The sequence below is a fragment of the Erpetoichthys calabaricus genome, chromosome 12 (genome assembly GCF_900747795.2).
Source record: "Erpetoichthys calabaricus chromosome 12, fErpCal1.3, whole genome shotgun sequence".
NCBI lineage: Eukaryota > Metazoa > Chordata > Cladistia > Polypteriformes > Polypteridae > Erpetoichthys > Erpetoichthys calabaricus.
In genome coordinates this window covers 1057419-1084362 of record NC_041405.2, presented here as the reverse complement: position 1 = coordinate 1084362, position 26944 = coordinate 1057419, and the positions used below count along the sequence as shown (strand labels likewise).

Below are 26944 nucleotides of genomic sequence, written 5' to 3'. Positions count from 1 at the left end.
GAGAAACTCGCCTTGCATTGCAGTTCGTCGGTAAATGTAAGATCCTTTGAAATGCCATTTATCCAATTTCTAGTGACTACTGTAGGTGACAGGGAGCCAGAAGCCAGATGAATTCTAGTCTTAAACAAGATTAGCTGTAAATAAGTGCAGTCATAAAAAAAGAAAAGCTTCTGTAAAAGGCCACACGTTGAGTTTTCTCCAAGGATTGTAACTCGCGTATATTCTGTTTTGAGCTTTTCACTTGTAGAAATCAATTCTGTCCCCATGCATGCTCTGTGACACTCATTGTATTCCGTAAGAGTCCCCAGACTGATGTTTACTCGATTATGTTGACTTCTTTCACATAAAAGTGTCTTCTAAAAAAAGAAAGAAAGAAATATTAAGGCACATCTGCTACTTCTGGAAAGTTGGAGCCTATCCCGGCAAACATACAAATGGAATTTCCGTGATTTGTCTTATTTACTGTATTACCAAATTTATTTAATTTTAAATAACAGATCGACAAGGCTCTGCGGTGGCTTGGCACCCTGCCCAGGATTGTTTCCTGCCTTGTGCCCTGTGTTTGCTGGGATTGGCTCCAGCTGACCCCCATGACCCTGTGTTCGGATTCAGCGGGTTGGAAAATGGATGGATGGATGACAAGGCTGCACACGATATATCGTGCGATTCCATAAGTGTGTGTGAATTTCAAGAAAACTGGGGCGCATGCGTGCATTCTGTGAGCTGTCATTTCTCTGACGGTCAACCCATTGGGTGACAGGGGCGGCCACCTAGGGCGCCGTTTATGTAACTCATGATGTATGATGTAGCGTTTTGGGGAGGCTGGAGTGGGATATAGGGGGTGCTGTTTTGGTAACTAAATAAGCGCGTGCATCCCCAACAACCCCCCAAAAACACGCCTCGGGCTCCATATGGCACTGCAGTACAGTGACAGACTGCGACAAGGGAACTCAATGACTGGACTGCCACCCCTGCCCCTTCTTGGGCTCCGTTAGCGGACTGCTGCAGCAGCAGAAGCGAAGAGCCGCGGAATATTATTTCTTCAAAAGCGTGTGACAAATAATCATTTTATTCTGGGAAGTGTTATGACACTGGATATGTGGGCTCGGAAATATGAACAAAACAGAAATCTGCCTAGCAGGATACCGAGCGAGTAAGGACTCCACCTTTAATGCTCACAAAAGTAAAGAGCATCAGTTTCACCAAAACATGCCATTCAAACCTGAGGTCATTTCTGAGATTATGCATGAACATCCATCCCCTAATCTGAATATTGAACAAGAAGCTGGCTGCTCAGAACCTGATGATGGCGAGTTGGAGGTGACAGAGTTCTCTGAAAGCATGGAGCACTTGGATAATCAGTTGGAACATAATGTGGTTGCTCTTTTTCTTAAAATGACATCTATTCTCAACATTTCTGAAACTGCGCTCCAAGAGGTCATAGAGCAGATCAAACAAATTAATAATCTGTTCATAACCATTGATGCATTCCTCAGTATAAGGAATACTAAATCTGCATGATGATGCCCCAGTGAATGAGAAGAATGTATTCCTGAAATTCACCTCTACAGGAGGATCACTGTCCACTGCAAGAAAGTGAACATCATACATTTTAAAAGAATTTTCTGTTGTAATGCCCACTGAGTTTGTACTAAAATAGGAAAAGCAGACAGTTGTATATGTTCCTATTCTCAAAATGTTGCAGGCATTATTGAGTAATGGAGACATTTTGGATAAGGCTATGTCAGTTGAACCAAATGCATCACAAGTATTTACATCTCACAGAGATGGTATCCACTTTAAAGACAATTCCTTCTTTGCTGCAGAAGAGTTCAGGATTGCCCTTTTCTTGTACATAGATGATTTTGAGGTGGCTGATCCTTTAGGAACCTCCAAGAACAAACACAAGCTATGTGCTGTGTACTGGGTCCTTGCTAACCTGCACACCAAGTTCCGCTCCTCCCTTCACTCCATTCAGCTTGCTTTACTCTGCAAGGCCAGCAACGTTAAACTGCATGGTAACAGAGAAATTCTTCGCCCTCTCATACAGGACCTTGTTTTTCTTGAGCAGCATGGTGTTTATGTGGAAACATTAGGAGCCAGTGTAAAAGGCACAGTGTTGTTTGTTGCTGCAGTGCATTCTTTAGGAGGGTTCTTTGAAAGCTTCACAGTGAGACAAATGTGCCGGTTCTGCATGGCCAAGCGTGAGGAAATACAGTGCAAGGAGGTGCGCACAGCTTCATTCCAACCACAAACAAAAGAAGACCATGACAGACATGTGCAAGAGGTATTAGAGGATTGTACTGTAGCCCAGCTCTATGGTGTGAAAGGAAGCTGCCCGCTTACTGAGAGCTTGGAACATTTTCATGTAGTAGATGGCTGTCCACCAGATATATTGCATGATCTTCTGGAGGGAGTGGTTCCAATTGAATTGGCTATGTGCTTGAAAGCACTAATGTTAAAGGGACACTTTTCTTTTGAGACTCTAAATGAGGCCATTAAACAGTTTCCCTATACATTTTCAGACAGAGCAAACCAGACTCAATTAATCCCTAAGAGTTTCTCCACCAAGGGAACAATAGGAGGAAATGGTCATGAGAACTGGACACTTCTCAGACTCTTGCTATTACTGATAGGTCAACACATTCCTGAAGGGGATGAAACATGGGAAGTTTTAATGCTTTTAAAAGATGTAGTGGAGCTGTCAGTGTCTGCAAGCTTTACAGAGGAGTCTATCTTCCTTCTTGACAACAAGATCTCTCAACATAAAAATTTATTTCTAAAAGTGTTCCCAGGTGAAAAGCTACGGCCAAAGCATCACTACATTGAGCACTACCCACAACTGATTAAAACATATGGTCCACTAAGTGATGTGTGGACAATGCGTTTTGAGGGAAAGCACAAGCTTTTCAAAGAAGCTGTATGTCATGCTCACAATTTCAAAAACATAGCCCTCACTTTAGCTGTCAGACACCAGAAGATGATAGCATTCCACTTAGCTTCCACCTCCTTCTTCAAACCTGCTATTGAAATTAACAAAGTCAGATCTGTGCTGGTGAGTTCCTTTCCTGAAAATGTGCAAAGTTATTTCTATCACAGGAGTGCCCAGCAGAGCACAGTTCTTACAGCATCTTCTCTGTGTGTAAATGGCATCAAATACAGTGCTGATATGGTTGTGTCAGTGGGATCTTGCTCAGGTCTCCCAGATTTCAAACAAATAGCAAACATTGTGGTCATCAACACCGACATACTGTTTGTCTGCAGAGTCGTGACCTCATGGTATAACGAGCATTTGAGATCATACGAGCTTTGTAGCGGCCACCTGCCCACTTTTGCAGTCACCCAGATGTCTGAACTGAATGATGTTATTCCCCTGTCATTGTACAGAATTAGAGGAAAACACTTTGTCCCCCTTAAAAGGTTCATATTATTCTGAGTGATGTAAACATTATTGCAAACTCACTCATATGTCTCCTTTTTCTCAGGAGGAAAAATAGACCAACGGCTATTGCTCAGAGTTATTGTTGAAGAAGATGACATAAGGAAGGCTACCTTAGATGAAAGACCTGATTCTATTGAGGCTTTACAAGTGATACTGAGAGAGAAGCTTTCTCTTCCCTAAGATTTCAAACTACAATATGAAGATCAAGACTTTAATAATGCCCTCTGCAATCTGACTGACATAACAGATTTGCCTGGAAAGGCCACCCTGAAAATCATCCCTCTGGTGTCACTCAATTTAACAACTTTGTCATATACTACAATATCAGATATCGAGGGAAGCTCAGCCGATACAGAGATCCTGGGAAGGTCCCCACTGCCAAGCCGACGTCAATGGCTGGAGTTCTTTGATATACCAAATTTCTTAGTGGATGTCAAGTACAGACTTAGACAGGGAGATCTTTCCTTTATGAAGGATGGGACTCGTATGACCATATCGCGAGATATGAAGCATGACATGTTGGAAAAACTTGCTGAAACAATGTACAGTTTTAAGGCCTATCCTGATGATAATGACTTCAGCAGTGTTGCAAAAGCACTAATCAGCAAGCACCCCTGCCTCACTGAGCCTGGTCCTCAGCCTGGATGGTACGTGTGGAAGAACAGCCTTAAGTTTAAGATGGCAAACTATCGCTCCAAGCTTCGAAAAGCTGGATGTGAGGATGTTGCAGTCAATGGTGGTAAAAGAAGCAGAGCCAATCCAGAGGAAGAGGCATCTAGTAAGAATATCAAACGGCCAAGAAGAGGTGAAGCTAATTATCTGCCTAATTTGCCTGAAGTCCTGCATGAAAAAATTCCTTGAAGATGACAGAAATATACTCATAGAGGAGATGAAGAAAAAATGACCAAATGGGTCTCTCATCTCAAAATTAATGGATCTAACATTCCCATTACACTGACGAGAGATAGTGAGGAACGGGGCTGCTGTCCAGGACATGGCTGAACATTGGCCAGCACTTTTCATGGAGAGTCAGGTAAGCTACTATTAAACTGAAAAGATCCTGAAAAGTTCAGCTTTAAGGATAGATTTTACAGCTCTTTGAAGCAAAAAAATAATCTCAGAAGTTTATCAAATTGTTAATATTTTATTGCCCTGAATACATGTGGACGAAGGTTCAAGGCAAACAGCAGGCAGACAGCAGATATAGAGTAAAAAAAGCAATTTCTTTATTCTTGGTGAGCAGAGAGAAACTACTGCAGCCCCTGTCAGCTTGTGTCACTTACAGTTACCAGCAATAGCCCCATCTTGGGGGGGTGAGCTTCCTTTTTATAAAAGAGTCATACATCTCACAGAGACAGCTGGTCATGGGGTAAGGTTACACAATTCTTTGGGGGAATTTAGTAATATTACAACACATTTGTTCAAAACGATTGAAGAAGAAGTGAAAGAACCTATTACTGTTGATTAAACAAAAATCATAGACGTTTGGAAAATAAAAAAGATTAGCAGTTTTCCTGAGTACAGACTAAGAGTCAGCAGTTTGACAGAAGTGTTGCAAGTTTGTTCTTTCAGCTTTCCGTACACACACTTAATTTTTATATGTAAGTCTTATTAATAATCAATTAATCTTTAGTTCATTAGTTTAAGTAAGTCATATTATTAAACAATTAATCCATAGCTCATTAATACAAACTAGTAATATACTTATACTGTTAAAATGATTATACAGTTAATGGTTTTCCTCTTTTAACAATCTTAATGCATTCATATGGTTAACACAAAGAATTCTTATACTTGCAAATATATATACATATACATTTTCTTAGCATCAGCTGATTTGCATAATAATATATTTTCCATCCACCCAAATGCACACAGATAGTAATCATCAAGGCATTTTAGATTTGTTTATCTAAGTACAAAAACAGGTCAAAAGGTCCTCAGTCCAAGATTCTTTGTTCAACTATTATTTAATATATTGATTTTAAATTTTTTATTATTCCACATACGTTTTAAATCAGTGTTTAATTCCAGTTTGTATGAAGTCAATACATCAGACTTTTTTAAGTAGTATTTGAATATGAAAGAAATTTATCTTTTTTTGTCTTGTAAGCTTTTAATGTATTGTGGGTACAATTGTTATGAATGTAATTGATTACTTAAGGTTGTCTTCTTCTCCTTCTTCCCCTTTCTCTTTTTCAGGTATTTGCTGAGTTTAACAGAATTGCCAGTAAGAATCTTGAAGGAGATTTCTTTGAGGCTCTGGACTGATACACACCAAGCTTCATCCAACTGTTCAGTTGCACAAAAGGAACTGCTGGAAAGAAACGGACAGAACTGAAGCAGCAGATTGACTTGATGGTGAGTGACTTATAACTCTTGTTCATCATTGTTGTTCCTATGATGTTACTTCAAAGGTGTACCATGAAAAGTTACCCCCCCTGTCTGATTAAGATCATGTCACCAATCTCTTTTAAACCATATTGTGAGGCATTGCATCAGACAAAATGACCAGATTCTCAAAAAACTCTCTTAATTCCCAAAAATGTTTATACACTAGCATGGGGTGACGAGTGTATAAAAACTCTGTTAAAGGTTTTTAGATCAAACAATATAGTCATTGTGTGCTGCAAACAACAATTTTTGTTTTTTTGGAAGAATTAGGTATCAAGTAGGCTACAACACCACCTGCTGAGTACACTACATGTCCTCTCTTTATTTGCATCAATATAATCAGTCCTGATTTACATCTTCTTGGTTTTACATTTCAAATTTGCCTCACTTTTAGTTGAAACACAGATAATATCATTTTCTATCTCAGTCTGTGCTTATTTCTCAGAAATTGTTTCTTAGAGGAGTTTTTCTGTATCAACAGACACCAGATGTGACTGCACGGCATACAGTTGTCCTCAAAGGCCTTCCCATTGTACTAGGCAATGACTCCAGTGACTTCTACGTGTCATGCTTCGTAAGTTCTGGAATACAAAAGTTGTTTGTCTACTAAACTTTGCATTTGTCCAAAATAAACAGTAGTGAAATATTAATTTTCCTAAATACATTAAATGCATTACTTTTAACTTGCAACAATTACATATGCCCTGTATGATGTACAACTACTAACATTATGCCTGGACAAAGAGACTAAAATAAATAATTAAGGTACTTGGCATGCAACTAAAACAACTTAAACTTTTATTACACCGGTATTACACTGCGACAGCTCAGCTTTCATTGTTACTTGTGTTGTACCAGAGGTTCAGTAGTCACTTGCACTGTGAGCAGAAATGGTAACACAATGGTCTGATTGAAACTGTTGTCTTTAGTTCTGGGTGTCCAAGTGTATACTAGATGGTTCTGGAGTACATTTCCTCAGATTACACACTCAGAAAGCAATATTTGAGACCACTATGAGGGGTCAGTATTGCTTCCATACCATTATTTTGAGATGGCTGATCACCAAAGTATCTTGGAACTAATAGAATTATTTTGTTTCTGTTGCTTCTCCATAGGACACCACAAAAGAAGAAGCCTTGGCCTCTCTGACAGTTGGTGTCTTGACTGTTCTGAGTGAATATGGCCCAAGTTCTCTGCCCATATCCACAGCCATTGTTCTTGACGGAGTTATTGCCATGGATAATATGAAGAACTTTCCTCAGGCAGTTTGCCTGTTGTTTGGGCTGACGTATGTGTTACACTTGGACTATCCAAAATGCATGGCAAACACTCTGAAATTCATCCAAATGGTCATGCTGGGTCTGCGAGGCAAAAGCCTCCCACCAAAACTGTTAACACTTAAGAACAGTCTTTTGGTAAACAAGCCGTAGACTCCTTTGTTCTGCAAGTTGCACTTTTCTCTAATAGTTGTTCTGTGAGAAAACAGAAGAGGCCGAGTGCCTGTTTCTATATACCATTCGAAAGTTTTATTTTTGTGAAAAAATGTACTTGCATTTTATAAGTAAATAGTTTATTTTTTTCTGAAATGTTGACTGTTTTGAGAAGATGGCATGAAACTTCTCGTTAAAGCATTTGAGGTCCACATTGTGGTATCATGATTTCCTTATTTTGTTTATTTTACTTGCAGTACCTGATTACTTTAAGTCACTCATACCTTAAGTCTGTAATACATGTTTTTAGCACTTCAGCACTGGTTTTAAATAAATGTCTGGAGGTGCCTCATGTTCATATTTGATGTCAGAATGGGAAAACCTGTGCAGCTAGTTATTTAAACATTTTGGAACTAGGTTTTGCATTTCTAAAATAAATGTCAGCTGAAATACCTCAATGTGTGTTGTTATTGTTTTAAATGGTCATTTAGTGAGAATATTGGTAAATAAAGTAGTAATGTAGCTGGTACAGTAGAATTGTAACAAAATTAATGACTAGGGCTATGAACAATTTGAATTAAATTATTTGCTTAAGTTAGGGAAACTGAGTTTTATCATGTACACTGAGAATGAAAACAAGTTTACACAAAGCATTTTCTTTAATTTAAATATACTGGATCGCTTTAAGTTCTTTTAATTATATTATGTAATTTCAGCATACTTAGATTTATTAAGTTATTTTAAGTTCTGTTAACTTAAATATTACAAGTTAATTGTACTTATTTTCTCAAGATTTAATAACTTAATTTTTTTGAGGCAACAAGTTTACATACTTTTTTTAAGTAAAGCCAACTTATTAGGTTTTACAGTGTGGCATCGCTCTGCCGTGCCACCCCGTCAGAGGCCGTGACGTGAGTGCTTTGAGAAACGGTGCCAGCGACACACACAGCCAATCACAGAATGCGCAGCAGTGCTTGTATTAAAGAGTAAAGGGCTGTGGACACAAACACACACACACACAGATAGAGACAGAGAGAGACAGCGGAGCACTTCTTTCCAATAACTCACCTGTAGGTGCTTATGCGGATATTTAAAGAGATATTAAGGCTGCACCGTCCAAAGTCCGACAGTAAAAACAGCCCCACTAATTGTTTCGTCAGAAGAAGACTTCGATGCAGCGCATTCGTTCACAAAATTGGGGAACAATGAAGAAATTCTACGGAGCTCACTGAGGACTTGGCTGGGACGCCACTTCACAATCCAGGTGTGTTACACTAAATCGAATATTCGGCATAAAAGGGGAAAGTAAGACAGCGAATCATGAAATGAACGGGAAACGACGAATGGGTGCTACGGGGGATCAATAAAAGGGCAGCAAATTGTGAGGGAGGTCAATCAAAAATAAGAGTCACAGAGGGAGAAGTTCTATGCTGTATTTCTTAGTGAGTTTTAAGTATCTATCTATCTATCTATCTATCTATCTATCTATCTATCTATCTATCTATCTATCTATCTATCTATCTATCTATCTATCTATCCATCCATTTTCCAACCTGCTGAATCCGAACACAGGGTCATGGGGGTCTGCTGGAGCCAATCCCAGCCAACACAGGGCAGGAACCAATCCCGGGCAGGGTGCCAACCCACCGCAGGACACACATAAACACACCAATCACACACTGGGGACAATTTAGAATTGCCAATCCACCTCACCTGCATGTCTTTGGACTGTGGGAGGAAACTGGAGCACCCGGAGGAAACCCACGTAGACACGGGGAGAAGATGCAAACTCCACGCAGGGAGGACCCGGGAAGCGAACCCAGGTCCCCAGGTCTCCCAACTCCAAGGCAGCAGCGCTACCACTGCGCCACCATCTATCTATCTATCTATCTATCTATCTATCTATCTATCTATCTATCTATCTATCTATCTATCTATCTATCTATCTATCTATCTATCTATCTATCTATCTATCTATCTATCTATCTATCTATCTATCTAGTTAATTCAAAGCCCGACTTTCATCAGAACAGTCACCATTTATAACAATTCAAACTGTGAACATCACAGGTTGATTGTCCAGCGTGTGCCCACCTGGATTTACAACGTTAATACTCTCAATAGCAGAGTCAAAGACCAGATGTGGCATTTGGTAATTAACCATTTATTAACTTGCAAACAAATAAATGATATACAGTAACACAAGTAATATAATTACAAACAGACAGCACAAGGGGTATAATGACTAAGAACACAGACGTGTACTCCAGGAGTTTGTCCTTTAGATCCTCCAAGTTACCTCGCGGCTCTCAGGCCTTTCTTATATTCTGCCGCTCAGCCCAAGGTGTTACCAGACCAGTTGTGGTGTTCCAGCTGGAAGCACAGACCGTGACAGAATTATGTAAACCTTTTCAGATCAACAGTTGTCAGATGCGATGGGGTGAGACCCCTCAACTCCACAAATTTATCAGACATGACCCTGATGTCAGAAGTCCCCAGACAGGCGTGTTGTGTAACCAAATGGCTGCTGTTCCTGAGACAGGGCCAGGGGCTAAGCTGACCATGAGAATGGTCCTTCTTAAGGGTCTTTTTGGAGTGGATTGGATTTACTTTATTGTCACCAAACAATACAACAAGGAGTGAGCTGGTGAACATAATTGTGTTTCTCCAGGCTCAGTGTATGAGCTCAGACACAGAGAGAGACAAGTGCACGGTGTACAACAACAGACAGACATGATAGACAACACAAACATGTACTGTATACAGTAATCCAATAGATGCCATTGGTGAATCGTAGTGAAGTGTTCAAATGACGAGAGACAGAACAGCATATTAGGAGATATGAGATTCTGAATATGCAGTATGTGTGTGTCTGTGTGTCTGTGTGTGTGTGTGTGGAATTCAACAGGCCCAACAGGTCAGCATGTTGTTTGTTGTTGGTGGAAGTCTAGTGGTCTGAGGGCCTGTAGGTCTGGCGGTCTGGCACCGCATACTGTGCTGGTGTTTGCCAGAAGGCTGGAGTTTGACCATCATGGCGTTTCTGACTAACTTGGTGGCTCTCCTAAGGCAGGCTGATGAGTACAGGTCTTGTATAGAGAGGAGGTTCCGATGATGTCCTCTGCAATCTTCACCATTCTCTGGAGGGACTTCTGATTGGAGACAGTGCAGCTGCTGTAGCAGACGGTGAGGCTGCTGGTCAAGATACTCTCTATAGCGCATCTGCATACTGCTGGAGGTTTACTCTCCTCATCCTTTGCAGAATGTGAAGGCACTCCTGTGCTTTCTTGACAAGGGAGGTGGTGTTTGTAGTCCATGTCAGGTCATCCCCCAGAAACTCTGTGCTTTCTGACCCCATAGCACTGCCATGGATTGTAAGTGGAGTTTGTGCCACGTGTTTCCTCCTGAAGTCAACAATGATCTCCTTTCCCTTGTTTTCATTCAGTGACAGGTTGTTGTTGGTGCCCTTCCTCTCTGTAGCCATAGTCATCATTGTTGCTGATGAGGCCCACCACACAATTTGAGTTATTAAAGGCACGACAGTCGTGAGTCATCACAGTGAACAACAGAGGGCTCAGAACACAGCCCTGGGAGACCCCCAGTGTTCATGGTGATGGTCTCATACTCTCTGGGGTCCATCTGTGAGGATGTCCAATTTCCAGTTGCATAATTAGGTGGGCTAAGTTTTTCTTCCCAAGTGCTGGCTGTTAACTGTATTAAAAGCACAGCTAAAGTTAATAAGGAGCAGCCGCACGCCACTGTTCTTATGGTCCAGATGGGCCACCGTCAGATATGGCATCATCGGTGCAGCGGCTGGGGGGTACGCAGACTGCAGTGGATCAAACGTTGCAGGGAGTTCTGGTGCTATATGGTCCTTGACCAGCCTTTCAAAGCACTTCATCATGATGGCAGTGAGAGCTGTAGGGCGAGACTCATGGGTATGACAGTAGTGACATTTGAAGCATGGGGTACGATGGCCTACCTCAGGGAGGGATCAGAAATGTCTGTAAGAAGGTGCATCAGTTGGTCAGCACCTTCCCTGAGCACACACCCTGCTATGTTGTCAGGACCAGACCTTTCCGTGGGTTGACCCTGCGCAGTGTCCTCCAAACATCAGCTGGGTCGAGACCAACCTCCATGTCTCCAGTCTCCATGATGATTCATCCAAAGCAGGCATCGGTCATTTGTCGATAAAACGTGTAGGCCCGCCATTGGTTAGGACTGAAGCCATGCAAAGAATTGTGGGATTGTGGAGCAAACTACCAGGACATGGACCTGAAGCAGAACCCTTGAGAACCTTTAGATGGACATGGTAGGACAGTTTAGCCAGTAGCTGACCAAACGAGTGTGATGGATGGAAACGAGTGTCAGTTCAGAAGGAGGCCCGGTGAGCGTGCGGGGGTCAAATTCCCGAGTCCCTGTTTACAAAGTCTGCAGTCACACCAGGCCTCCCTGCCTTGCTGGATGAACTTTATGGCTTTGTTTACACTTGTGTTAATATTTTTTTTATAAGGGGTGCGGATCAAAGTGTTATTGGAACGACTGGCACTCGATGTTTGCACACGGGCAACAACAGCTGTCACTTGCACAAGTGACATAATTTGACAGCGAAAGACGTCAGGTTGACACGATACAACTGCACGCTTCCTATTTTGAGATATTATTATAACGTATAAAACATTCCTTTCAAGAAAAATACCTTTTGTTAAAATGAGTAACACGAGTGGAGGTGGGGGTGACAACTAGACGGAAAGGCAGAGCGCAGCAGAGATCCGACCTTGGTGAAGATAAGTCCGTTCTGGACAAAGTACAAGAAAAATCAACTTGCGCAAGAGGGAATGAGAGGGACAGGCAGGCGGGCAGACAGGCAGATGGACAGGCAGGTGGGCAGATGGGCGGACAGACAGACAGACAGACAGGCAGGAAGATGGACAGGCAGGCAGGCAGGCAGACAGACAGACAGGAGGGCAGATGGGCAGACAGACAGGCAGACAGACAGACAGACAGGCGGGCAGATGGGCAGACAGATGGACAGGCAGGCAGGCGGACAGGCAGACAGACAGACAGACAGACAGACAGACCGACCGACCGACCGACCGGTGGGCAGACAAACAGACAGACAGGTAGACCTCACTTGGTAAACAGAAGATGAAGCTTTCTGCAGTGCACTCCCAATGCACGTGTTATGAAACTGAGGCTTTCATTATTGTGACTCCACAAAAGTGCAAACTAAACTGTAAATTAAAAAAGAGTAAATCAAGGCCACGGGCACAGCAGCTGCACTTCAGGACGTGTCATCCACCTGATGCTAAGCAGTACATGGATGGGAGAGCATCCAGGAAAAGCTTGGGTCATTGTTGAGGCCATCGGGATGCTTACCTTGTGCTCTGTGTGTGGATCCCAGCGCCCCAGTGCAGTGACAGGGACACTGTGCTGTAGCAGTTGACACCATCCTTCACATGAGACATAAACCTGAGGTCCTGACTCTCTGTCACCATGAAGGATCCCTGGAAATCATTTGAAGAGAGTAGGCCTAAAGTCCTAGCTAAATTGCCCCCACAGCCTGGTCAGTCTGCCCCCTAATCAACCCAAGTAGCCCCGTCTCTCTTTCAGTCCTTTACCACCTAATAGCTAATGTGTGGCGGGCGTGCTGGCGTAACAATGACTGCTGTCACAATGGCCAGGTGGATGTTACACATGCTGGTTCAAGTGGTTCCCCAATGTCTACATTAGAGCAACCTGCACCAGAACAGGCCACTTGGCCCAACAAAGCTGGCCAGTCAGTGCTCTGCACTCAGTTCTTCTGAATTAACATCAAGTTGAGTTTTGGAGGTCTCTAAAGTCCTACTGTCTGACATACTCCTTGGTCACTTATTCCATGTGTCTGTGCTTCTCTGTGCATGTAAAGCCCTTCGAGTAGGTTAGGAAAGTGCTAAATAAATGTAATTAATTCTAAAAATTAAGGTTAAACTTCAAGTAGATAGATAGATAGATAGATAGATAGATAGATAGATAGATAGATAGATAGATAGATAGATAGATAGATAGATAGATAGATAGATAGATAGATAGATAGATAGGGTCCAGGTTTTCTAAAGAAAGACGTTCTAATGAACACGAGCTGCACTGTCACTATGAATGTCATTTTTGAAGTAGTCAGGAAGTTCAGTGCATGCAGGAGTCTGTGCACACTTCACTATTATTATTTATTATTATTTTTTGTCACAGCACATTATTTTGTAATTTTAAATAAAATAAAACATTAGATGAACACACGACCCTCACCCTGCTCCGCATTACCTACGCATGACTGGCAGGAAGTCACTTTGTACGTAAGGGTCAGAGACCTTCACTTTGGGAGGACACTAAGCTGCGTGACCAGTGCCAGCTGTGCTTTTATCTCCGTGAGCTGTTTCTGTTTCTGATAGTTTTAAATCTAAGAGAACCAGAAGGCTGTTGTACTGCATTGAACCATTTTAATTTTTACTAAAACTACTAATATTACTTATTATTATTATTATTATTATTATTATTATTATTTTGTCTCCGACGGAACAGAGCAATGCCTGAAACCCAAAAGGAATGCCACAAAGATATGGACAAGGATGATGGCACATCTGGCAGCTCCTCAGAAGAGAAGCGTGCAAAGCTTTATATGGTCGAAGGGGTGCCGATGATGACGAACCGCTACGTGTATAATGAGAAGATCAGAAATTACAAAGCCAAAGCAGATGATGTGCTGGTCGCAACGTACCCTAAAGCAGGTGAGAGATGGCACAGTTGGCAAGATCTGGGGAGGGTGGCGCTCACTCGACGGGGCGACTAAGAGAGAGTGAGAGAGAGAGCGCGTATCTGTCTGGTTAGAACTTTACGTAACTTTTGCCCGTTTTCAGATATCAAGTTTTCGGAATCGGTTTTTGCAGTGAAATTCTTAGTTGCCGGTGTAGCGGCCATGTAGCACGCCACCATTCTGCAGCTTCGTGATCAGCAGGCATTACCGGCCAAACGCGGCTTTCTTTGTTTCCCGGATGCACTCATTGAGCTCCTTACTGCTGTTACGTTGAGGATGTCACCTCCTATCCATGGGCTACTCTGGCTGGACCGCAGTCTTTTCTCCGTGTCCTTTATAAGAAGTTCACTGGACTGGGGCACGCTGAATACGAGTGACGTCACAGACCACGTTTTAAAGATCCGGAGATACTCGATTGGCTCCAGCAGACCCCCGTGACCCTGTGTTCGGATTCAGCGGGTTGGAAAATGGATGGTTTCAATAGATGTATTTTTCATATTTTCGATTCTTGTTTTCTTTTTTACACATCTTCGCGCACCCCTAGGGCGGCCTGCCCCACAGTTTGAGAACCACTGCCCTAAGAGGAGATGGGTGAAAAAAGATGTGGGAGCGACATACTGTCCGTGCAGACATCATGTTGATTAAATCTTTATGCTTTGCGTTGTATCTGGAATGTTATTATAATTCTATTGAAGGCACTATAATCTTCTCGTTTTGGAAACAAAAACACCCCACGAGTTAATTCATTAACTGGCGCCCACATATTTTATTTTAAACGTTCCCACGATTTATGACATTCCTGCGGCACCTCGCGACTGATCGGTAGTAAGTGAACGACTTCTCCCACGTGGAATGGCGTCGTCGGCGGAGCCCATGAGTCCCGAGAATCCTTCGCAGCTGTCGCCTGCTCAGAGTGATGCCCCCCTAAATTTAAACGTAGCCGTAGCACGGTGTCCTTCTGCACGAGGCTGTCGGTGTACAACAAGAAGCCCAGCAGGGCTCTGCAGAGCGCAGGCGCACACGTTATCTAACTCAAGGCAACGTTTAAATGACACGTGCGCACAAACCGTGAATCGACCCCCTGATTTATTTCTGTTTTCATTGCCATGTCCTCTCCAGGACTCCGTAGTGATGAACTACAAAGTGCCTAACTAATATACAGAAGCTATTTCAGGACCCTTGAAAATCAACTTCTCTAACAACATCTGCACTCTTTCTTCCTTTTGATCAATTCTTGTACATTTTGTCTTTTTGCCACCAGTAGTTTATAACTTTCAGTCATTGCTGCTGCTTTCCATTTAAAATGGCCAGACAGTTTAAAACTTGTGTTTATATTCTGTGTTACATCCTACTGGTGCGATGAAACGTCAGTGTGATGATGTGCACTTTAAAATTTCTATAGTAGTGAAGTAAATGCAGGGCACCTGGTGCCATCTGCTCTACCCACACACTGAGAGGGGCCTTCTGATAGAGCAACAGGGTGGCAGAAGTAAGACATCATTGGCTGGTAAGTGGCATACAACCAAGGGGTGAATCAGGGGGCATGTGTCTGGGATGCCCTTGGGGACCCATTTAGGTTTGTGTTATATCTGGGGACATATGTGTGTGTGTGTGTGTCATCCACGATGAGGACAGTGAGTCCCTAACCCTGTAAAACATGAGCTCGTAATTTAACGGTTAATGAAATGTGATAAGAACAGTCAGGAGCAGAGATCAGCGTACGGTTTATTTAGCAAAATGAATGCAGTCAACAATTACAGTATAATGTCAGCACCATTAATATTTAATTGAACCCTTTCATTGTTTCAAATCAAGCTAAGCAGCTCAGTGACGTAACGTTTAACTTACACACCTGCATTACAACGTCACTTAGATATCAGAAATGTCAACACACAATCACTTCCTTCATTTGATGTGAACCAGCGATTATGAAACGCCGCTCATGTTCTTCAGTGTTGCTTTTCTGTTGAAGGGTGTGCTTAAGCTTCGCTAGGATATCAAAAATAACTCCACGTAAATCAGCTTCCACAACCATGAAAACGTTCAGAAGACGCTGAAAAATCAGCCTGCTAACCGCCATTCGAGTTCTCACGGGGCGTAAATACGGAGCTTATGAGGGAGAATGTGCAGCTGTCTTACTAAGGGGGCGTTCCCTTATGCAAATATATTAACATTATATGCAAATGTAGAATTCGGTACATTATGAGTTTAGGGCACTGCATCAAGTTATTCACAATGAAAATATTCGTTGATAGTGACAGCTAAAACGCTCCTTAAATGTAAATGTGCGTGTATTTATCTATTTAATATCAGTATGCCGTGTTTTGTATTATAGCTTTCTACAGTTCATGTCATGTATGGTAACTGGATATGTGAATGGGGTATGTGGAGTAGCAGAGAGAGACTGGCAGAGTAGACATCTGTGTGTGTGCGAGTTTAAGGTGCGAGAGTAGACCGACCCCGTAACAAACGAGTCTCGCTCATCCTACGATAACACAGATAAAGAAGCTGGGAGCTGCGCCCTCTGTCTGAGCACAAGAAGGTTTGGTGTCACAGAAGTCTACAGCACTGTCAGTGTCGGTGGAGCCAGCATTTCACATCTTCTCCGACCACACCAAGAGTGAAAGTGGAGAACAGTGAAGGCACCATGGGGCCTGCTGACCCGCTCAGCAACTGTGAGTGTGTTTGGGTGGTGGAAGGAAACCGAAAACGTCAAAGGACAGAGAGGATGAGGGCCAGGAGCTGAGACAGGGACGAGGGTGATTAGGGGGCCGAGGGGCGGCCTGAGTTTGGAGGAGACGCTGAAGGAGCTGAAGAGATTGAGGTGACGCGGCTGAAGTGTTTTAAACTGTGAAAGGACAGAGTGCCGCGGATCTCAGCCATTGCTTTCAAATCAATTGTTAAAGGAGAAAATGGGGAGAAGGCTGCAAACTTGGAAAGGCCGATTTTGTACAAATATTAGAAACATTTTAAAAGGATCCATTATCCAAACCGCTATATCCTAACTACAGGGTCACGGGGGTCTGCTGGAGCCAATCCAGGCCAACACAGGGCGTACACTAGGGACAATATAGGATCGCCAATGCACCTCACCTGCATGTCTTTGGACTGCGGGAGGAAACCCACACAGACACAGGGAGAACATACTAACTCCACGCAGGGAGGACCCGGGAAGTGAACCCAGATGGGCCTCCTAACTGCGAGGCAGCAGTACCACCCACTGCGCCACCGTGCCACCCTAGAAAAGTTTTCTTCACAACAAAAAGCCTTTGGCACGTGGAATAAGCTACCAAATAGCCGGGAGGAGAGCAGGAATGGGAGAGCCTCCGAAATGTCACAGTTGTTCAGATGTCCTGCTGTCACTGGGACTGTGTGGCTGCACCATTGACCACAAGCCAGCAAGTCGACTTTTATAACGCAGTGTCAATTTTGGTGTCGCCGACCCCTTATTTGCTATAAATTTTATATTCTCTGATGCTCAAGATTTGCTGCCTACCCTCGGCTCAGCCTCGCGCTGTCCATTTCCTATTTGGTCCATTTGGCTATTTGATCTTAGAAGTGCAGAACCAGAAGGTTAAAGTTGTGAAAGTGAAAGGAAACCAAATCGTGTCAGCTAACGGCGCTCCAGACGCCCCACACAACCTGCGGCTGACACGAAGACCCCCATACACGAGGTCTTTTTCTGTGCTGTTTTATTCAGTCAGTGGAGGTGGTGGACTTCAGGAGGCTCGTCATCTACCATCAGATCTTCATCACAGCTGCTGCTCACCAGATCTCCCTGCTGTTTGTCCTCGTAGGTACAACGTGGATCATTGAAATCGTGGACTGCATCCTCAGCGGAGGAGTCACAGAGAAAATCAAAAGCCAGCCGAGTGGAAGCCGAGCTCCCTTCATCGAACTTGGCCAGTCACCTTATTCTCCTGCCGGTGAGACTCAAAGCCGACCACTAAAGGTAACAGCGTCTGCTCCGGTGTCTTACTGTGTCTGTCTGTGTCCCTTAACAGGAGTGGACATGCTAGACACCATGCCGTCCCCTCGGCTCGTGAAGACTCACCTACCTGTGAAGCTGGTGTCACCATCTTTTTGGGACAACAACTGCAGGGTAAGAGGCCAGCGGGCCTGGACTACCTGTTGACGTCTCAGGAGAGCTGAGGTTCTAGTAATTCAGCTTTTGTTTTTATGTTCAGATCATCTACGTTGCCAGGAACGCCAAGGATGTCCTCGTTTCTTATTATTTTTTTCATAAGATGAACTTCAGAATGCCAGAACCTGGAAGTTGGGAAGAATTTTTCGAAAGCTTCCTCTCTGGGAAGGGTGAGTGAGGCTGCAGTGTCCTCCGTCGATGTTGTTGGGTTTTTAATTCCTCACTTTCTAGTTTGGTGTAACTTGGTGTCAATATGGTGTGCTACTCAAATGATTGCATGTAGTGCCTTTCATTTGCTCTGCGGTTATCAGACACATTACAACAGTGGCAGGCCTACAGTTTGAGGGTCCCTTCATAGCCATCAACGAGGTCCGGGTAAGCCGCTCTTATTGTCTTCAGTGGGGTCTTTACAAGACAGACCACCACAAATTTAAAAACTAAACTAATGACTACATCTCAGAATCTGATTACAATCGCTGTACTGGACGTCACTATATTCTTAATATTATGAGTTTTATAAACTTCTTCTCATAGAGTAGACACCCAAATCTTTAAGCAATGAAGCCTGAAGTCACTTCTGGGGTGTCAGTAGAGTCACATCTCCAGACTGTCGAGGCCTCGGTCAGCATGGTGGCGCCCATCTTTGGGTGGGCAGTGTCAGGTCAGCAAATCTTTGTGAGGTGTTTGAAGGGATCAGAGACATTGGCTTGATTCAAGATGGACTTCAGGCCATCTAATGGCAGCACTGGGCTGGGACACACACCCTGGGTAGGATGGCAGGCCACTGCATGGCACACATCCCCAGACTTGTTCAAGCCTCCTGGTCAGAGTCTCCTTCAGTGTATCTACTATTTCCACAATGGATATTTTATAAAGAATACAAATAATGCTTTAAATATATTTCATTAAAGGAATGAATTAATATGAGATAATATCTGACTTGTCCCATGAGCTGGTCACAATTCTCCACCGTATCTCCTCCAGGTCACTCTTCGTGACGGCCTCTCTAACCTCTCCTCTTTGTCTTTGACTCACAGTGGCCTGGGGCTCCTGGTTTGATCATGTGACCAACTGGTGGGACATCAGGGAACGTCACCGGGTCCTCTTTATCTTCTATGAGGACCTTGTCCAGGTGAGTATGCCTCCGTCAGCCTGACCCCTTACTCTGAACCACAGACCCCTCTGAAGTCTCCTTTGTTGCTGTGTTAGGACACAATGAGGGAGGTGGAGAGGGTGGTCCACTTTCTGGGTCAGACACTGGAGAGGACCACGCTGGATGAGATTGTGAAGCACACTGCGTTCAGCAATATGAAGGACAACCCCATGACTAACTTTGCCCCTCTGACTTGGTGTATCCAGGAGATCTCACCATTTATGAGGAAAGGTCAGAGCTCTTGAGATGCCATTTCTCATCGATCTGAATCAGTTTCTGCTTCAAATTGATGGGTATCTGTGACCTTTCATCAAATGTTTGCTTTGTTAGGAAAAGTCGGCGACTGGAAGAACCACTTCACCGTGGCCCAAAACGAGCGATTTGAGGAGGAATACAGGAGACGCATGGCCAAGACCTCTCTACGTTTCACAGATGATTTCTAGGATGGAAGACAAGCCACAACACAAACCCACAGGCTCATCACCACTGAGTATGCCAACCAGCAGAGGGCACCGCCTGCAAGTAGCAGTGCCAGCTCAAATCTCCTCAGAGGCAGCAGAAGTCCAGCAAGGGTCTTACAGGACCTCTCAGAGGGTCTTAGAGTTCATTATTAACATGAGGCGTTCATCTAAATCAGTGTACAATCCTGTTAATCAGCATCAAGTCAAACAACAGAAATAAAGGAGGGACGTCAATGGAAAGGTGGAGTCCTACCAGCAAATAGAGAAGAAGGAGAGCAACTCATGAGATCATAAGGAGAAAATTATGAGAAATTACTTGTGGGGTCTAATTCATAACATGATGGCACATTTCTGTTTAACTCAATTAAATAAATTAAATGTGTAGATGTTATGTTCCATCTCAGTGGCATTTTTGGTGTGACAGTTCTGGTGACACTTAGTGTCAGAGGTGGCAGACTGTCAGAAGGAGTGAAGCCATCCTGAGAAGTGGATGGAGTGTGAGAACAAGAGAGTGTGAGGGTGTGCAGGTGACGAGGTGCAATGAAGCACTAAAACAGCACAACGCCTGCGAGGTCCGCACCTCCACCCAAACCCATCGGATTAGATGTGTGGTCACCGGCAAGTCTGGCTGGGGTCTGCTCACAGGGTGCAGATGGTGAGCCGGCGGTGTGAATGTGCAGGCAAAGGACCAAGTAGAGAAAAGATCATTGGAGCAGCGTGGATGGAGCCATGGAAGATCAGGTTAGTGTTACACGTAATGTGCTTCACAAACTGTGGCTGAATACCGCGATATACAAATCTACCAGCATCAAAGCTGGAGCAGACATCAAAAATGGGAAATCCTTGGTGTCTGTGGGGGTCTTAATACGGCCCTGTTGAAGACAAAGGTAGACCTGAAATGTTCAGCTTACTGCACACGTGCACACCGGAGTAAAAGGTATGAGGTGCCATGTTGTGAAAAAAGGGATGATGTCAGAACAAACAAACAGAGAAAGAAAGAAAGTGCAACTGGAAGTATCCATAGAAGAGGAACAGATGAAGGTCCTGAGACATTAAAACTCAAAGCTGAAAAACAAAGAAGAAGAAAAAGAAAACGTGGAGCCGCACAGTCAGCCTGGGAGCTGCAAACACAACGGAGGAAGAAAAGTCCACCGTCGGTATTGACATGGAGTTCACTCATCCAGTCGATCTATTTATCTGTTATATAGTGCCTTTCGCATATCTATCTATCTATCTATCTATCTATCTATCTATCTATCTATCTATCTATCTATCTATCTATCTATCTATCTATCTATCTATGACTAGTTGGCCATTAGTCACCAATGTCAGGGGCAGGCAGGATTCACGGTTCATTTAGCCAGGTCATGTCCCCCAAAAAGCATATCATAGACTCCGCTCCCCAACTTGCACTGTTGTTGCTTCATCATGGAGTCATGTAATTCTTTTTAACATTACGAAATAATAAAATAAATGAAGTGTGAGCGCCGGGAATTACATACACAGTCAGTGTCTTATTTGAATAATACATTTGAAAGAATATTTCTTTCTTTCTTTCTTTCTTTCTTTCTTTCTTTCTTTCTTTCTTTCTTTCTTTCTTTCTTTCTTTCTTTCTTCTTAAAACATCTGCTCCTGCCCGGAGCTCCACTTCAGACTCAAGCTCGTCCTTCTCCTGTAAAATCTTCAGCTCCGAGGCGCACATTTGCAGTTTTAAAACCTTCTGCCGCTCGTTCAGCGACCTAACAAATCCGAAGTTTCCAGGAAGATGAAAACCAAAGGACTTACACCGCGTCGTGATATTTTTTTTATTATTCAAAAGCACTGACGGAAAAAGGAAATGAGCTGCAGAATATGTGAGTCTCCTGCCCGTCCATTTCCGTTACTTTTGAGAAGTTAAGGACAAGCCGACGCTCGCGAGAGATGCTGGATTTGCTTATGTGGACAGTTGGGCGTGCATTGAGCCCTCTGAGAGAGAACTTGACAACGACGACAAAGCTCACCGGGGAGCAGGGCCGGAGGAAAGGAAGAAGACGGGGAACTGAGGAGCGTCTGTTTAGGTGGAGAGAAGCCGCTGTCAAAGGCGTTTATTGTTTGAATTCAAAGGGGTGATTTGAACCCGGGACTTGTGCCTGTGTAGTGCTGTCAAGGGTTTGAGACTCGGCCACGCCCCCCAATTGACCGCAGTCATAAACGGCCGAAAACGCCTTTGATTGCCTTTCCATTTATTATTTAGTTATTGTACATTTAGTTCAAGCAAACGCAAACTAAAAATGAATATAAAAAAGCAAACTACACATTGACATGAAACAGAAGCTAAAAATTAACATGAAAAGAAAATGAAAAAAAAGGGCATCCATTTTCAAATCCGAGGTGGGGTGGAGCCCGTGGTTACGTCGGCAGCCCTTTACGGTCACAGACCCCCACATCCACGCCGACGGGACGGAGACTCGCGCACACTGCACCCCGGCGGAGGCCTTGAGCGCCTCGAAGGCACCTGCAGCTTCATCTCGTGCGGCCGCGCTTCCATTTTCTCTTTCATCCTCTTCCTCACCATAACTGGTGGAAAATCAGATGAGAGTCTGAAAAGAAACTGCAAACGCTGCGCGTTAGGTGGGCGTCGTCGCAACCCCCCGCCATCTGTGCGCTGAGGTCTGCACGTTGACTTTGACTTTTGTGTTTCAGGTCCATTTTAGTTTGCGTTTCATGTCACATTTCCCTTTGTATTTCACCATCATTTTCATTTGGTGTTTCATTTCATGCTGCCTCTCATGTTAATGTATACTTTGGGTTTCATGTTAATTTCTAGTTTGCAACTTCAATTCTATTATTTTTTGTTTCGGCGACTCCGTAATACGATTCGTGAAGTGTTTTCACGTGTTATACGAGTTTTCCGCACTGTTATGTTGTCGTTGTAAACGGTGCAGGGAGAGAGGAGCAGTAAACTGGAAAATTGCATCGATGGAGAAAAGTGATGTCATTTGTGTTTGAAGCTCTAAAAGTGCAGAAACCTTTTGATTGTCCCTGGCATTTGAGAAAAAAAAAAAGAAAAAACAGAGCCGTCGTTGTAGAGGTGTGTGAGGAAGAAGTCCTGGTGTGTGCTTGTCTGGGTCCCTGTTCTTCACGACTTCATTTAGTCTTTCACATCCTTCAAACTGATCAAGGCCAGGCCATCACTATGAGAAGAGGACATTTTGTGAGTTTGACTGTTCGAGGTGAAGTGTGGCAGTCATCCCGCTTTCTTGATGTAAAGTGCTGCGTGCCACTCAACTCTTGTGCCAATGTCATTTGTTTTTCCTCTCCGTCACAACAGGTCAACATCTCGAGCACAACGACAAGGCCACCAAGATACGGGTGAGGACAGCAGGATTCCTGGAAGCCTTCTGAAAGTGGAGCGTCAGACGCTTTATGAGGTCGATGGGGTGCCGATGATCAGGCGCTTCTTTGAGTACACCGAGAAGATCAGGAATTTCGAGGCCAAACCAGACGATGTGTTGGTCGCCACGTATCCCAAAGCCAGTAAGGGACAATGACGAATTTCTTGGATTTGATGGCATTGGCAAGTGAACTATGATTATTAGTGCAATGAGAGAAGTCAAAAAATCAACCGGAACGTTCAAGCAACTTACAGAAAAAAAATCTGTTAAGTAGTCCTCTCGTGAAAAGTGGACAGACAGACAGACATTGGATTTTATACTAGCTGTCCCCTGTGGCTCTGCCCACATAGTAGTGAAACAGGACAGTGCGGAGGGCCCCGCCCACTCCTGACATCATGCTTTCTCCTCCCCTCGGTCAACAGCCTCTGTCTTTGATTGGTGCGAATATAACTGTGATACTTGGTGCGATGAGAGAAGTCGCAAAATCAACCGCAATGTTCAAGCAAATTCTAGAAAACAACCCGATCTAAATCCCTTTAGCAGCTCGCTCTGTCTGTCTGTCTGCTTTTCATGAGACAGACGCTGGATTTTCCATATATAGAGATGATGTCTTTATTCAGACCAGCAGTGTCCTACCGAGTGACCACAAGGCCCCCGTGTCCTTCTCGTACTCCTTCATGAGTGTCACTCCCCTCCCTGACAAGTGTCAGACATCAACCCGAGGTACTTCCAGGGCTGAGCCATTAGCCTGTGAAAGCCCTTCCAGGTCCTCCAGAAGCAGCATGGCACATGCAGCACCCACGGACCCCAACAGGACTCCATTTCCTCAGTTGGGAGTCAGCCAGAAGAACACGGCCAACTCCATTGTCTATAGAAAGCAAAGTCCTGCATGCCCTTCCATTATACATCCATCCAGATACGAATTGAGGCTCAGCCTGGCCGGGTGGCATCTCCACTCCTGCAGTCCTGCTGTGACAGATAGGGAAGGGTAGAGATTCTTCACCACCACCACCCCTCTGGATGCCAGATGATCATCTCTGGTGTGTACCGAGGCGACATGATTGAATGTTTCAAATTCTGAATGGAATGAGTATGGCGGCTGCCAGCTGTTACTCTAAAGACAGTTCTTAAGAACAGCAGGGCACAGCTGGATATTTGTTAAGGGCGCATTTCACACAAATATCTTCAAACAAGAACCTCAGGCACGTGGAATCAAATACCCGACAGCGTGGTGGACAGCAGAACTGGAAGAAGCTTCAGATCTCGACTTCGCCGTAGTTTGGCAAACAGAACGGCAGAGCTTGCTGTGCTAAGTCCCCTGAGAACCGTTCCAATGTTGTCAGAGGGGCTGCGTCACCACCCACCTTGAGGATATGTTGACGAGGAGAACCTCACACTTGGCTCAGGCTCACTTTGTCCATTTACTTTAAGGTTCCATTTTTAAACTTTTCAGACGCGGTCAATGAGACGATGTCACTCTGTGTTACCTCAACCTGACGTGCAGACCCCTCGCACTCAGCTTCTTCACCTGTGCCTTTCATTCAGTCACCAAAGATGGGGTCCTTCAGGGGACTTATCTGCTACCTCCTGACCTCCCCTTGTGCTCATAGATACAACATGGATGATCAAAATCGTGGACTGCATCCTCAGTGGAGGAATCACAGACAAAATCAGAAACCAGCCGAATGGAACCTGAGCCCCCTTTATAAAGCTTGGCAGGTCAACCCATTCACATCCCGATGAGACATCAGACACGACCATCAAAGACAATGAGGCCTGGCCAAGTGCCTGACCGTGTCTGTGTCTGTCAACAGGAGTGGACATCTTGGACGCCACGCTATCTCCTCGCCTCGTGAAAACACACCTGCTGGTCAAACTGGTGCCGCCATCTTTCTGGGAGAACAACTGCAGGGTAAGAGGCCAGCTGGTCCCAGTTACTCTTCATGGCGTCCTTCTCTCTGAATGAAGAACTGGAGGCCTTGATAATTTAGATGTCACTTTTATGTTTAGATCATCTACATTGCCAGGAATGCCAAGGAGGTCCTTGTTTCTTAATATTTTTTCCATAAGTTAAATCTTTGAATGCCAGAAACTGGAAGTTGGGAAGAATTTTTTGAAAGCTACACTGTCTGGTGAGTCTTCAAGAAGAAACGCGGGGGTCCCTCACTCAAAGCGGTCAGCTTATTTCATGCCTCTCCTTCCACTTTTGTATCCATTTGTTCCATATAGCACCTTTCATCATTTCTGCAGTCACCATCACATCTCTTGTCTGTCATCTCTGATTCGAGGCATCTATGACCTTCAGGACTCTGATCTTCGGACGGGGACTTTCAGGTTTGCAAAGGCTCTTTAGGAATTTGGAATCAAATCAGATATTGGTGGATTAGAGAATGGAGTGGTGGGGTCCCGGGGAGACAGAGCCCATCATGACAGCACTGGGCACACAGCAGGAGCACACCTTGAGCAGTCCAGTGCAGCAGACACACCTCATACGTCTTCTGTTTAGTTCTTACAGATCTGTCACTTAATTAATATTAAGGAAAACACAATCATGTAAATGTACTGAGACACATACAGCATGAAGGATGGACTCCCAACAGTTAATTGCGACTCGTCCATCTCCTCGGCTTCACCTCTTTGTCTTTGACTCCCAGTGGCCTGGGGCTCCTGGTTTGATCATGTGACCACCTGGAGGTCCTCTACGTCTTTTATGAGGACATTGTCCAGGTGAGTATGGTATGTCCCCATCTGCCAGACCCCTTCTTCTAATCTGCTGACTCTGTGCTCCTCTGAATTCTTCTTCTTTGGTGGGTCAGGACCCGCAGAGGGTGATAGAGAGGGTGTCCCATTTTCTGGGCAGGACCTTCAGGAGGACCGCGATAGATGAGATTGTGAAGCACACTGCCTTCAGCAATATGAAGGACAACCCCATGACTAACTTCTCCAATCTGCCTTGGTTTAACCTGAAGGTCTCGCCATTCATGAGGAAAGGTCAGAATTCTTGAGATGTCCTCCTTCACCTCTGCTTTAGATTAGCCGCCCTCTCTGATCGTTTATCAAATGTTTCCTTTGGTTAGGAAAAGTCGGCGACTGGAAGAACCACTTCACCTTCACCGTGGCCCAGAACGAGCGATTTGAGAAAGAATACCGGCGGCACATGGCCAAGACCTCTCTGCGCTTCACAGATGATCTCTGAGCCGGAAGACAACCTGCCAGAAACCCACCGGCTCATCGTGACTGGAGGGTCGCTTAGTATGCCAGCCAGCAGGTGGCACCTCAGGCCATGAGAGGCCGAGGCTAAGGAATCCAGAAGGCTTTACACAATGGTGGCATCCTTTCATAATTAAGGGAGGTGTTGATCTAAAGTGGTCTGTGTGGTCAGCTGAGAATATTAATGGGCACCTGCTGTTAGGGTCCATCAGTGCCAGTCTGTTTGTCTTTGCCATTGTGGGTTTCTGCATCTTTTTATGTATGCATCACCCAGTTAGCCAGTTACTTTACTCAGTGAAGATGGACAGTCAAGAATAAACAGAAAACGTGAACTGAACAATCCTCCAGAGAAGAAGTGAAATCAAACAAATACAGGGAGACGTCAGCACTGTGGAAGAACACAAACTGAGCAGAGACCCCTGAGCTGAGGCAATGGCGTCCATCGCCCTCTGACCTGCTCCCCAGGGCCAGCTTTGAAGTTATCAGGTCCTTGTCAAAGACCTCCATGTGATCTCATAAACCAAGTCACCTTATTGTGACTGAGGGTGT

At 44.3% G+C, this 26944-nt stretch overlaps 1 protein-coding gene and 1 pseudogene across 1 annotated transcript; both read left to right on the top strand.

The window, feature by feature from the left end:
- The first annotated feature begins 8265 nt into the window (after nucleotides 1-8265).
- On the top strand, nucleotides 8266-20202 carry LOC114661627 (sulfotransferase 1C2-like). The gene is made up of 8 exons (XM_028814763.2): nucleotides 8266-8530; nucleotides 13822-14027; nucleotides 17851-17979; nucleotides 18058-18155; nucleotides 18241-18367; nucleotides 19235-19329; nucleotides 19407-19581; nucleotides 19681-20202. The coding sequence occupies exons 2-8, from the start codon at nucleotides 13826-13828 to the stop codon at nucleotides 19791-19793; spliced, it is 939 nt and encodes a 312-aa protein (XP_028670596.2). The 5' UTR covers nucleotides 8266-8530; nucleotides 13822-13825; the 3' UTR covers nucleotides 19794-20202.
- Nucleotides 20203-20415: 213 nt separating this feature from the next.
- On the top strand, nucleotides 20416-26481 carry LOC114662173 (sulfotransferase 1C2-like; annotated as a pseudogene).
- The last annotated feature ends 463 nt before the right edge of the window (nucleotides 26482-26944 follow it).

Bases quoted from the DNA above. Each gene is read 5' to 3' on its own strand.
- LOC114661627 (XM_028814763.2), top strand. From the start codon at position 13,826: ATGCCTGAAACCCAAAAGGAATGCCACAAAGATATGGACAAGGATGAT. The intron at 19,330-19,406 runs GTGAGTATGCCT...TTGCTGTGTTAG, and splicing joins TCTATGAGGACCTTGTCCAG to GACACAATGAGGGAGGTGGA. The intron at 19,582-19,680 runs GTCAGAGCTCTT...TTGCTTTGTTAG, and splicing joins CTCACCATTTATGAGGAAAG to GAAAAGTCGGCGACTGGAAG.